The sequence below is a fragment of the Drosophila pseudoobscura genome, chromosome 2 (assembly GCF_009870125.1).
Source record: "Drosophila pseudoobscura strain MV-25-SWS-2005 chromosome 2, UCI_Dpse_MV25, whole genome shotgun sequence".
Taxonomy (NCBI): domain Eukaryota; kingdom Metazoa; phylum Arthropoda; class Insecta; order Diptera; family Drosophilidae; genus Drosophila; species Drosophila pseudoobscura.
In genome coordinates this window covers 16658164-16671122 of record NC_046679.1, presented here as the reverse complement: position 1 = coordinate 16671122, position 12959 = coordinate 16658164, and the positions used below count along the sequence as shown (strand labels likewise).

The window sequence follows — 12959 nt, the reverse complement described above, 5'->3', positions numbered from 1 at the left end:
TTTAAATGCCAACGTCTCTGACCAGCAGAAGCAGACTCGGAGTCAGAGTTGGATTTGGATTTGGAGTTGAAGTCGGAGCTGGAATGACAGAGAGAGAGAGCCTGGCGTAGAGACCCCTTGCTGTTGGCTTTTGCCTTTGCCTGTCGCCAAGTCCAAGTCGCGACAGCAGCAGCCGCGACAGCGACGGTGGCGGCGACATTTTAATCAAAAAACTCAATCGAACGCACGCATGCGCCATAAAAAATAAGAAAAAACACACAGAAATAAAATCGTACCTATAAAATCAACAACAGCCAGCGGACACAGAAAACTCTTTAACCGTTTTACTTGCCCCAGAAGCACAGACAGAAGACAGGGGACGGGGGTAGCGATACGAGTATTCGTATATAGACCCAGAGCCAGAGACATGCCGGCCGGCATTCGATTTCCAAATTCTTGTCTTTGACAAAAGTTCATATAACCTTTCGCCCCTATGCGAATTTCAAATCGATTTACTGTGAATTGAGGCCCAGACATGTGGGCTGCAGGGGGAATTGTGCTAAGCGATGCGGATAAGAACTGCAAGAAGGGGTCCATTATTTCTAGAAAGAGTAGGAAGAAGTTCTGAAGGAGTACTTCGGGTGTGGGAAGAGCGCTCCATCGGTGTATTTATAGATCTGTGAACTTTTGCCTAGTCAATAACAATTAGTTGACACATAAAAGTGAGCATTCAATCCCCGTTTCCGTTGTGAATCAACCCAAAAAGACAAACGACTGACATTCTACGACCATCCGTTTGACATATTTCCGACTGCTGCTCCATTCGAGCAGCCCATCGACAGGCACATAAATCTGCGGCGACACACATTTGTGGGGCGTGATTCCAGCAGCTCCCCACATGCGAGTATAATAGAACTGAAGATAAATAATTGGAGCCATTCCAGGGCATGGTTAAGTAGTGTGAGCCATAAATTCGAATATGTAAATAATTGCCGGCCATTTTTTTGCGCCAGTCCGAAATTAATTAAAGCCACAGAGCCACAGAGCCACAGTGCCACATTGCCACAGATGCCGAATAAAAGACTGGAGTCGGCACCATGTACGGGACGGTCCGAGCCGGGACGGGACGGGAAACATTGCAAAATTTATGACAATTTAAATGGCACACATTTGGCGGACAATTTGAGGCGATTAGCGCAGAAATTTTCGCGCATTTGGCTTAAGCACAGTCGCACAGTGGCCCAACCCCGAAATGCAGGCAGCAGCCACATGTTGCAGCGTGTTTTCGGTGCATTTCGGTTGAAATTTTTCATTTTCATTTTCATTTTTCACACAGGCGACAAAGCCATTGGGAAATTATGAATATGTTGTGTATGTTCACGGGTCTGGCTGGGTGCGCCTTTGCGGCATGTTGCAGACAGCGACAATGACAACTTTATGCGACTCTTGGCTGAGCAAAATATACGTTTGGATGAAATTAAACATATCCTCTCTACTGTACTCTCTTTTGTTTGCAGAGTCGTCACAGCAGATTGGTGGAGCCACGGCGGCGCGGCATCATGACAAAGTCAAGAAGTTAACTCAAATGCAGTGCAATGGAAGTGGCAATGGCAATACAAATCAAAACAACATGACAAGCGATGTGAAAAGTGCAATTAGCAGTGGCAGCCACAACCAGAGCCAGAGCCAGAGCCAAAGCCAGAGCAGTAGCAGCAACAACAGGAACCTCCAACATCAAACGCTTATCAACGGCAAGGCGACGACGCCGCCGGCAACGGCAACAGCAACAGCAACAGCAGGAGGAGTAAGAGAAGATGCAACAACAGGAGGAGAAGGAGTAGCCAGTGGTGCAACAGAGGGAGCAGCAAAAAGTGCAACACAAGAAGGAGCTGGAGGAGGTAGTACAACGTCAGGCCGCACGTCGGCTATCGCCACTGACGCGACGCGCTACAAATCGGGATTAAGTGATGCGGCGGCCAGCGGAGGAGACGTTGATGGCAAGACGATGGCCGCAACTTCATCTGCCACATCAGCAGCCACATCCACAGCCACAGCCACATCCACATTTGTGCCAGCTGCTGCAAGCGTTTTTAGCACCGGTTGTGCAACCATGCCTCGCACTCGCCAATACGGAAGCAGTGCCACAGCCGCAGCAACAGCAACAGCAGCAGCAGCAGCCACAGCCACAACAGGAGCAACTCCATCCAACACCATGACAGCTGATAAGAAATTCTTAAGCCAGGCGGCGCCCGTTGCCACACTGGCCTCCACGGGTAACACTTTGCATCAGGGGCATCATAAGCTGCAATTTGTCGATAAGGCCGAGTCCAAATTGGCCGCATTGGACAATCTGGACTTGGCGCACAGTCTCGACCTGATGGATGTGGATGGCGATGATCCGTATGGGGCATTGCAGGAATATCTGGAGCGTGTCAAGGTGAGTGTTGGGCATAAGGGAGGGGCTCCATACTCTTTGTGGGAAATATTTCCCTCATCCGTTCCCATGTTGTTTAATTTTCGCATTAGAAGCAAACCATTTTGTGTACTCGCATAGGGAGGGTGTCCGTGTCCGTCCCAGTGTGCTGAATGACATTATTCAATTTCATACATTTTCACATGATAATAACCGGCAGTTAGTGTGCCCAACACGCACACACAATCGACGGGGCCACAGCCCCAGCGCAGTCCCAGTCCCCATTCCCATTCCCGTTGCCGGGTCTTTCTTTCAGTTCCGCCCTGCTCCTCCTCCTCCTCCTCCACCTCCTGGCAACGTACCCCTGCCACTGCCTGTCAGCACGGCGTGATTTTGCAAATGATTATTTTGCGTGACAGAAAAATGTGTTAACTCGGGACGGTCGGGACAGTGGTCGGTGGCGGGTAGGGGGCTGTAATATGTAACGCATACGAAGTGTTGCACGCCCGACTTTCTGTGCTGCCCCTCTCTCCAGTTGATGTTGCGGCTGTCGTTAGAGTTGTCGTCAGCTTCGTAGACATAAAATTTTATGTTTCTGTACCGGAAAGCGCAATATTACACATACACATCAACGATGACGGCAACATCGTCAGCGTCAGCGTCAGGCGGCAGCGTCAACGGCCTCAGCTTTGGCTTTTCCTTCTTCGCTTTTCTTCCTCTTTTTGTCTTTTTTTATAACTGTTTCGCATGAATTTTCCTTGAGCCTCTGCTGCTGTATTATTTGGTGTTGTTTATTCGTCGCCAGGGCAGAGGCAGAGGCAGAGGCATGGGCTGGGGCCCATCATCCAGGCGGAAGCACGGCACGCACGCACGCGCGCTGTTTGTTGGCGTTTATGGTTCTTGTGGTCGGTCGGTGGTCGAGAAAACGTGTGTGGGTCGCGCCCAAAGCGCTTGGGCCTTCCCCCCTTTTGATAACACATTTCTGCAATGGGTTCGTTCAGCTCCATGTGAATTTCATTGTGAAACCGTTTAGTTCCACATCCCTAAAAAGGGGTACGAGGAAGGTGGGAATAACAGCCAGAACAATTCGATCAACAATCATCAGCACTTTCGGATGAGCGGAATGGAATGTGCTTGTCTCCGTTCCAATTGTCGTTGTTGACTTCGTTCATCTCGTGCGTCTTGTGATTGAGACTTACACAAGTGCAACTTGCTCACTCACACATATTCGTTATATTGTTGGATTTGTTCGCATGTTCCACCTGATTGATACCATTTTCGATATCCATTATGAATGACCCAAAGATGGCTATGAATCATGTCCGCAACGTTTTGTAGTATATATTTATTTTTCACAATTATTTAATATTTTCTGTATTTTCCGCGCTCTATGAACACTTCCCCCGTAACAGAGTATCAGTACAAGTCATTTACGTACCAGTGTAGCTTCGATTTGCATAACATTTTTCCATTTTCCGATAAGATAATTGTGACTATTTTATTATCATCTTCGTATACCGTTACAAATGAAGCACCCCACAAATTGCACTGCAATCGCCATGGCGTTTTTCGCAGCACAAAATCGGAGCAAGGCGATTAGCTTGGAGTTTTTATATGGCATTTCCATTCCAGTGAGGGGCATGGAGCATAGAGCCATGGCGCATACAGCATTTTATAATCAGTGTCATCACCTCAACACCCATTCAATGGCCCAGCCCCAGTCCCGCCCAGCAGTCGTTGAATGTTTTGGTTCCACTTTGGTTCGAATTTGGTGATGGTTTTTCTTTTTTCTTGGCGTGGGCTGTAGGCCTATGCGGCTATTAACGCTCTTTTTACATATTTTTCCCCTCCTTTCCCGCACCCTATCCTACAATACAACTAATTTTTTGGCTAAATTGAAATTATTAGCCGGCAACTGTGCCTAATGATGACAAAATGTGTCACAGCGCTGCCCACACTGTTTTCGGTCTCCGGTCTCTCTGCTTTCTTCGGAAAGAAGGAGGAGGTGTACGTGTACACCTCCTTTGTGCACATTTATTATGACAAATAGTGCAGCGCTTTTGGGCTGGAAATTGCCGTTACCCGCTAAGACGGGGCTAAGACGCTTGTCGCTTGTGTTGTTGGCCTTAGGCTTAATTTGCCTAGTTATGAAATGCGTTAGTGGAGGCGGCGTCGGCGACGGCGACGGCGACGGCTTCAGCGACAGAGCGACAACGACAACGACAACGTCGGGTAATCACTGGCTGACCCATTTCGTGGGCCAAAGCCTAGTGCTGGTGCTGGCCAGCAGCTTTTCGGACCAGATGCGATATGACAGGCGATGGCAACTCGTTTTTCCTCGCAACGCTTCCTGCCTCAATTAGCGCTTGCTCCCGGTCGCGTTTGCACAGATTTTCCATAATTTTACATGGCCACACTGCCACTGCCAGAGAGTTTTTCCCGTTTAAGCAGCCATTAATTGGCTCTCGTCAACGTCGTCTGCCCCCAGTCGGTGGGTGGGGGACGCGGCTGGGTTTGGGTTTTGGCTAGTGGTTATGGCTGTATAAGCTTAATGCATCAATCAAGCTTTCAACGTCGAATGCGAGTATATATATGTATGTATGTATATATCCATAAGTATAGCCTTTTTGCCATTCGAAAAATCTGATAAATCGGCAGAGGCAGAGGCCAGCAGCGAGCCAGCGATCCAGCGATCCAGGGGTTTGCGTGTGTTCTCAAATGATTTTAATTATAGATATTGACAAAGTGGCGATGGAAAATTGAGACGTAAGGCGGCCCAATAAGCCACTCGACTCAGGCTGCGCCCAGGGATTGTCTTCTGTCTTCGGATGGGATGCTGGGTGCTGCCTGTTGTGGTTCACTGAACCCACGAAATATCTGCCGCAGCCAATTATGCGAATGCTGTTAATGAATGTGGGCGACGACTTGCCTTTGGTTTATCTATATAGTTTTATGCAATGACTGTCACTTTGCGAGTGCGACTGCGGCTGCGACTGCGCCTGGGACTGCAACTGCGACTGCGAGAGTGCGCCTGCGCAGCTGCTGCCTAGAGAAAGTTGTCTTTGCCCAATTTGCAAATGACGTTTTTTTGTCAACGTCAAATGGCAAAACGGCAACACACAGCACAGCACAGCACAGCCATGGCAAAAAACAAATGGCAATAAAAGGCAGCGCCTGCCTGCACGTTACTATTTTTGTCAACCAGGAGTTGCTCTCCCACCAGACAAAGACGGCCAAATCAACAACGACAACGACAACTACTGGGACGACGACAGCTAACTAGAAACTTCAGACGCCAAATGGAGTCAGAAAGCAGTTCAAGCAAGCGGTTGGCTCTTTTGGCCACAAATCAAACGAAAGTGAAGCTCCTGCTCCTGCTCCTGCTCCTGGAGCGAAGCTTCTATCCCGGCAACAATCATAATTGCAGACAGCAATTAAGCCGCTGTCAAAGGCTGCCAGCTACTCATGCTGATCGCGTTACAATTGCAGCAGTTGCAACAGTTACAACAGTTGCAATGTTGCAAGCCCGTTACCCCATTGCATGTTGCATGTTGTCAACGGCATTGGGATCGCTGACAATGCGTTGATATTTCCCGACAAGCAAATCAGTTGCCACAACCAAAGTTGCAACAAAAATTGAGCCAATTTGCTGCTGTGATGCTGGAGCTCAATTGGGGAACTCAGACTGGACTTTCTTTTTCTTTTCTGTTGGCCAAATGTCAGGCAGGCCAAAAGTGACACAAAGTATCCGCCAGAGCCAGAGCCAGTCCCACTCATGGTCTTGGTCTCGGTCTTGGACTTGAAGTTTTGAAAGCGCAAAGCCAATGAAATTTAATTTGTACAATCTTCAGTCTTGACACATTTGGCTCAATAGACCTGCCTGTGTGGTGCCATAAGTTTTTGTCCGGCTTTGACATAAGTTTTTGCACAGTTTTTTGGCGAAAGGTTATGGCCAGTGAGAGTTATCAACTCCGGGCCCCCTATCCCCCAATCCGATGCCATGATGAAGAGACGGAAATGCTTTACCATACCACTATCAAAATGATGTAAGCATTCATTTTGGATCAGTGTAGTGTATGTCAAAGGAAAGGTTAATGCTTCTGTGAGATTTCTTCTGAAGCTGTCACAGCTGCTTAGGGCTCTAAGCTTACCCAACTCAAAAGGTAGGGTACCCACCCGTACTCCCTATGAAAGCTGCACGTGAGGTGAGCCTCTTAACCGGCTGACCGACCACTTCAAGTGTCATTGCCACGATGCCCGGCGGAGGAGAGTTGAATAGTATTATGTATGGACTCTCTATATATGTGCTCTGCTGCTGCTGCTGCTGCTGCATTCATTCTTCTAACCAAACATAGGTATACGAGTACTTGTAGTATAGTACATATGCTGCATACACACTCATGCGATACAGCTAAGGCTGCCTCTGACTGCGGACTGTGGACTGTGGACCGTGGAGTGTGGAGTGCCATTGAAATTATAATGATCTTCATAAGATTTTGGTCTGATCGCAAACGTCAAGCTACCAAAATCCAAAAACTTGAACCCCAAACGATGACGCGCATCTGCTTAACATTTTTCAGTGTTTTTTCCAGTACGAGTATTTCTGATGCTGATGCTCTGATGCTGTGGAGTGGAGTGGAGGAGAGTATTATTTAACCAATTTGTTGCTGCCTGCTTTGGCTTCGGTTGCGACTGCGGCTGCGGCTTTGGCTGGCATGACCTTCAATGGTCATTTGTACAAAACAAAGAGCTGCTAGGGGTCTCGGTCTGGGTCTCGACCAGAGTCTGGGCCCGTAGACTTTGTGGCTCACCAAATATTTGGACGTTGATGTCGATTTTTGGTCAATGTCAATGTCAGAAATCAGTTGAAGTGGAAAATTTCAGTTTTGCTGTTGTAACAGCAGCGGCGGCTTCGGCTTCGGCTTAAAAAATTGATGTATTTCTGTTTATTTTTACCCATTCCCCATTTCCCACTACCGTGCTCTGATATTTAAGGTTCAATGCTGGCTAATAAGCCCAAGAGTCGCGTGATTGATGTGCGTTTTGGGGATTACATGGCCTGACCTTTGCAGTTCCACTTCCAGTTCCAGTCACAGTCGCCACAGCAGTCGTCGTGGTTGTTGCCCCTGATTGTTGGTTGTTGGTTGTATATTGTTCTTGATCAGCCTGCATATCTTACAGAGAGCGGACATATCGCTGTTGTGGCATCAACTGCGTGCCACGCCCGGCTGTCTGCAACATTGGCAGCTGTGTTGGGTCCAAGTCTAGACACTCTAGACCTTGCAGCTTGCAGCTTGGGCACAATGCTGATTGCATTTAGCGATAAATTAACCAATGAATACAATTAAAATAGGAATTACTTGAAGGAACAACCACATCGCATACCCCATACCGCATACCCCATTCCCAAGGGCATGGAGACCTTCATCGCAGCACAATTCTAGAAAGGCTCTGCCCCAAGGGCGAGGCAAGCGATCTCCTCCCCGTAGTGGCCTTCGTTCTGTTTCGTTTTTCAATTGCATTTACTTTATTTCGTGCGGTGTGCTATAGTTCGTTCTACATTGCGGCCCGTTCCTGCTGACCCATCGATCTACAATCAGGCATAATCGAGTGTATGCGCCCCCAAGGAAGCTGCTCGGAAACCGAAACTAAAAAACCTAAAACCGAAAACCAGAAACCAGAAACCGATCGCTGGCATTTAAATGTCGCTCCAATTGGCATCATCAGTGTCCCAGTCCCACTCCGCATCAGAGTCAGAGCCAGAGTCGATCTTCTGAGGATTAGCATTGGTTGAACGTGTTAATTGTGTCTCGGGGGCATTATCGGGCCGAAGAGATCGCCTGAAACGGTGCAGTGATCCCGATGCCGATCCCGATTCCGATCCCAGCCAGGATGGTTTCACCTGCTGCCGGGGCATGATTGGATTGCCAATGAAGTGGACGCTGCTCTGCTGCTGCAGCGGCAAATGTGGCACCAATTGTTCCATCTCCATCCCCAGCTCTGGCTGTTGTAAATTTGCTGACATTGATCTTGTCGAGTGTAATCTATTAGCAGGCTGGAGCAGGCCCCTGGCCAGACGTCGCCATTGAGCGCCCTCAGCTGCAGTCGCAGTCGCAGTCGGAGTAGTTCTGGCTCTGGCTCTGGATGCTAGAGTAGCAGCATCCTCCACTTGTGACATTGATGGCTTGACTGATTGATCGTAACCATTAATTTTATGCGTTGACATTCTTTGCGGCCAGTTGTCGCTGTCATCTGGCAATTTTCTCTCCTGCTGCTGCTGCTGCTGCAACAGTTTTCCCCACAGACCAGAGGGGGGTGGTGTCTTGGTGGATCCTGTCAAGTGCCGCTTGCCGCGATTCGGAAAGAATGGATCGTCAATCTTGTAAAGATCCCGGAGCTGCAGCTTTTTGCCGCGATTCGGAAAGAAGGGATCGTCCAGCTGGAAAATGCTGCGATGCTTTTTGCCGCGATTCGGAAAGAACAGATCGTCGTACTTGAACAGATCCTTGACCTTGTCGCGCCTGCCGCGATTCGGCACAAAGGTCTCAAACCGATTGAATAGAGCATTTAAATCTGGGCTGTTGTGCTTCCTTCCGCGTGGTGGTATAAAGGGATCGTCCTCGTTGGTCGTCTCATCTGAAAGAGCCCAATGGGAGTGAGTGAGAATTATGACAGATTCTAAGCCCCGAGCACTCACCGCCCAAGTGATAGCCATCTAGGAGCTTCTCGCGCCGCACAAGAACGAACTGCGGCTCGTCCACAATCAGTGGCGGCTCCAGGTGTCCCGACAGGTTGAGCTTCTTCCAGAGGAACATCCCCGGATGATAGTGTTCAGCTGGGCTATCGCTCCGATTGCCCTCGGGTCGCTCGAAGGGATACAGCAGCTGCATGGCCCAGTGCAGGAACTTGATGAGATCCTGTTCCCCGGTGAGCAGCATAAAGACCTCGTTGCTGCTGTTCTCCTCCTCATCGTCGGTGGGGTCCAGCAGCAGGTCATCATCATCATTACTATTATCAGAGGCGGATGAATCAGAGTCCTGCATCGAGCTCAGCTGCATGTGGAGACGAGCCATGGCATCTTTGTTTCTTTTGAATGAAAGGGGAATGGGAATGGGCATGGAGATGCGAGTTAATATAGATATTCTATATCTGGCCTGTCTATTTCGAGATGAATGCCCCATCATTTGTTGCACAATGTGTCGGGCATAAGGAGCAGTATCATTTCTTTGTACACATTTCTCTTGCCTGATGAGCGTGGGCCGGGCCGCTCTCCATGCTTCTCCATGGGTTTCAGTTACATGTGAGAGCCCCGTCCCGACGACAGACCATCTTCACTGGAGTTTCTCCTCCACTGCCACTGGCTGACTGACTGGCTCCCACAACCCAAAGACACGATGACACCAAATTGATGAACATCTTCAGGGACGTGGGTTGGAGCCGGGACCGCCTGGGACCGACTGGGACCGACCAATGACAATGGCAGCCACTCAAATGTCTGACCCAGAAACCCATTCTCCCTTGAGCTGCCACAAAGAATTAGCGCCTAAACTCTTCGTTTATCCGCGCTGTCAGGGCTCATCCAATTCAATCAAAAGTCAATTTGAGGCAATTCCATCGAAATTACTGTGTAAAATTACAAATTAAGCGAACAAAATATAAGACCACTGAAACTGAAAGGAAAGCCCATGCCGATGCGGGCCTGTGCATTGGCCGACAATTAATCAAACATTTAACAAATAAACAAAAGAGAAATAAGGCAGGGTATGTCGAGAAGGAAAACATACAAGAAATGATTAATTCGAATTTAATAGCAGCGCCCAATAATTTTTCAACACAAGATAATATTTCCAGAAATTAAACACACAAATTACATACCGCCTCAGAAGAAAGGAGAAATATTTATGTGTATAAATAAAAGAAGAAAGAAGGAAAGAAAGACCTGCCTTGAGAGTCGAAGCCTAAGATACCCTTGGGGAATAATCGATGGAAACGTCCTAAGAATTATATCCATTAAAATTAGCTCATGAAAAATGAGGGACAGATCTGCAGTCCGCTTTACTCATATTCATTTCCCACCTTCTCTGTTGTTAAAATCATAATGTCCACTGCAGAGTATTGAATATTGAATAAAAGTTGAAAGATTTCTCACTTCTAGTGGGGGTGGGGGGATCTGGTCTCTGGCCTGCCTGTCTGGGGGAGCTCCTCTCTTCGGCCGAAATGAAAAGTGAAACTCGTAATGCAGTTTTCGTTTCGATTTCGTTTCGATTCGTTGCGGGGCAATGAATTTGCTGACAGTTGTTATTTTATAAAATAAATCAACATACGAGGCTCCAACGGAGGAGTCTTCAGACCCGCTCTGGAGTCAGGCAGAGGGGCAGGGAGAGGAGTAGGAGTCGTCTTTGGCTGAGAGACTTGAAACAAAACTGCAATCGTTGTACTCTACTGATTTTTTCACGCCCATTAATTGGTTTTGCGTGTTTCTGGCCGACAGCCAAATTGTCGACGATTTGTTGCTGTTTCTGTTGCTGGCAGTTTTTTTTTCGGCAAAACCTGGCGCCTTTAAAAGGGTTAAACATTAAATCTGTGAACCTCAGAGGGAACCCCGAGACAGACTCGCTGATAAATTGGTTTCACATGTGAAGCGGAAACGAGGCGCGAAACTTTCTCGCCTCGACTTGTCGAATTTTCGACTTTCCTTCCTGAGCAACCTTGAACCCCGCGAGCTCCTGAGCAGAATCCCGGCCTAATAGCCCCGATTGCCACCCACCCACATCCTTGGGAGGGGCTGCCGCTTACCTGGCGGCCATCATGGCGCGATAGTACTCCTGCGGACACTTGGCGGAGGGGCCCAGGCGACCCTGGCACCGACTGGCCCAGTATCGGTGGGGCGTGGACGCATGGTTAAGGCCCAGCATGCCCCGTTGCAGTGGTGCAATTTCCTGCGCCGCTGATTGCTGCCGCAGCCTGGTCTGTGCCCCTAAATCATCTACCTCGCGCAAAACTTTTCGATTAAAATCCGCGGCTTGCGGTTGCTGCTCCACATCTGCATCCCCATCCCCATCCAGCTGCGCTGCGTTGTCGTGGTCGTTGTCGTGGTCGTGGTGGGGCAGACTGAACTTCCCAGCCGCCGAGGCAGCCGCCTGCCTCTGGAGCATATCGCGCAGTGCATCGTTGCCGCTGTCAAACAGGACGCGTGCATCCTTTTTCCAGCGCGGCTGCTGTGGCTGGTGCTGCTGTTGCAGCCTCAAGGCCGCCGCCTCCGTGGCCATGGCGATAAGCGATGGTGGCAAAGATAGGACCACATTGCCGTGGCCGTGGCTGTGGCCGTGGCTGTGGCTGTGGCCGCCGCCGCAATAAATCGCCAGGCAGACGCTGAGCCAGGCGAGCGTGAGTCTCATGCTGTCTGCCGTCTGCGTTCCTGCCCCAGCCTGTGTCCGTGTCCTCTGGACCCTGCTGCTCCAGTCGATCCTCCTTACCTCTGTCCCTCGGTTTGGGGGATCGAGGCTGCTGTTCCAATTTTACTTTTGTCTTTGGCTCGGATTGTCGGGCTTCCCTTTGAAGCGGCGGGCGACCGCTGCGCGTTTGGCTCTTAGAAAACTGAAACTGAAAGTTGCTGCCAAGCAGTCTTGCTTTTTATAGCCAAGATGTGGCAGGAACGGCTGCCTGCGGAGCGGATTGGAGTTTTGGGAATACGCCTGCTGGACCTGAACCTGGAGCTGGATGGACCTGCTCGGCTGTGGACGGACCCTTGGTCCCACACATGCGTCTGGGAGTGAAGCACTGGCCAATGGCCAATGGCCATTGTTTATCCAGCGCGTCGTAGCATGAAATTAATAAAACGAAATTGCATTGTACTGACGGAATTTTGTCGAACTGGGAAATCTGTAGCCCACGTGAAATGTCCCCGAGCTCTGGATGACTTTTCACAAGTCATATTTCTGCCACTCGTCCACGAGTATTGCCTCAATTTTCGCTATTGTACATCGTCTGTATACCCTTGCGGAGAATATAACATATAATCTACAGATAAAAGCGTTCTCTAGCCTATGATGGTTTATTGGAGATACTCTTGTCATAAGGCTGCTATGATTTCCATCCACCTGCAAGCGTATTGATAGCTTCGTTCTATCTATTCTATCGAGCCGTCTCCTTCTTGTTTCCTATGTCGATTGGCTGTCCGGCTGTGTTTGTTCAACCTTTGACCTGATGCCGCTTCACAAATTAGCTAGAAACCTTCTCGCACCGTACGACAAATGAGGCAACAACTCTGCCAAAACATTCCCAGCCAGCGATACAATCACAGCAGTGGCAGCAGCAGTGGCTGCCACAGGCGGAGGCAGCTGCCAGAGCGGCGCTTTCTTTCATGCCCCCAGAAGCAATAGATGGGGGGCTGCTACCTTCGAGAATTTATTGCCTGCTAATGTTCGATCGCATTTGTCTGTGGCAAGGGTTGCCAAGGGCTGCCTGTTGCTGCCCTGCGCCCTGTTGCATGTCCCGCGGCAGCAACAGCCACAGCCACAGCCACACCACCAGCAGCAGCAGCACATAAAAGAAAGAAAGGCAAACA

General features: G+C 49.3%; 2 protein-coding genes across 3 annotated transcripts in view; one reads left to right on the top strand and one right to left on the bottom strand.

Moving 5' to 3' along the window:
* The window catches only part of cv-c (crossveinless c), a 92571-nt gene that overhangs the window by 53642 nt on the left and 25970 nt on the right, over nucleotides 1-12959 (top strand). For both annotated transcript variants that reach the window (XM_033377033.1, XM_033377034.1), the window contains one exon: nucleotides 1497-2416. In XM_033377033.1, the coding sequence (XP_033232924.1) occupies nucleotides 1497-2416 (920 nt within the window). The remainder of the gene's footprint in view (nucleotides 1-1496; nucleotides 2417-12959) is intronic.
* On the bottom strand, nucleotides 7896-11993 carry natalisin. The gene is made up of 3 exons (XM_001358931.5): nucleotides 11189-11993; nucleotides 9090-9478; nucleotides 7896-9028 (listed from the first exon to the last, which is right to left on the bottom strand). Exons 1-3 carry the CDS (start codon nucleotides 11788-11790, stop codon nucleotides 8091-8093), a joined length of 1929 nt encoding a protein of 642 aa, XP_001358968.4. The 5' UTR covers nucleotides 11791-11993; the 3' UTR covers nucleotides 7896-8090.

What these genes read in the sequence shown, in the direction of transcription:
- natalisin (XM_001358931.5), bottom strand. Translation starts at nt 11,790, where the DNA reads ATGAGACTCACGCTCGCCTGGCTCAGCGTCTGCCTGGCGATTTATTGC. An exon ending in CGCGCCATGATGGCCGCCAG is followed by an intron (nt 9,479 to 11,188) that starts GTAAGCGGCAGC and finishes TTCATTCAAAAG; the next exon opens with AAACAAAGATGCCATGGCTC. An exon ending in AGATGGCTATCACTTGGGCG is followed by an intron (nt 9,029 to 9,089) that starts GTGAGTGCTCGG and finishes GGGCTCTTTCAG; the next exon opens with ATGAGACGACCAACGAGGAC.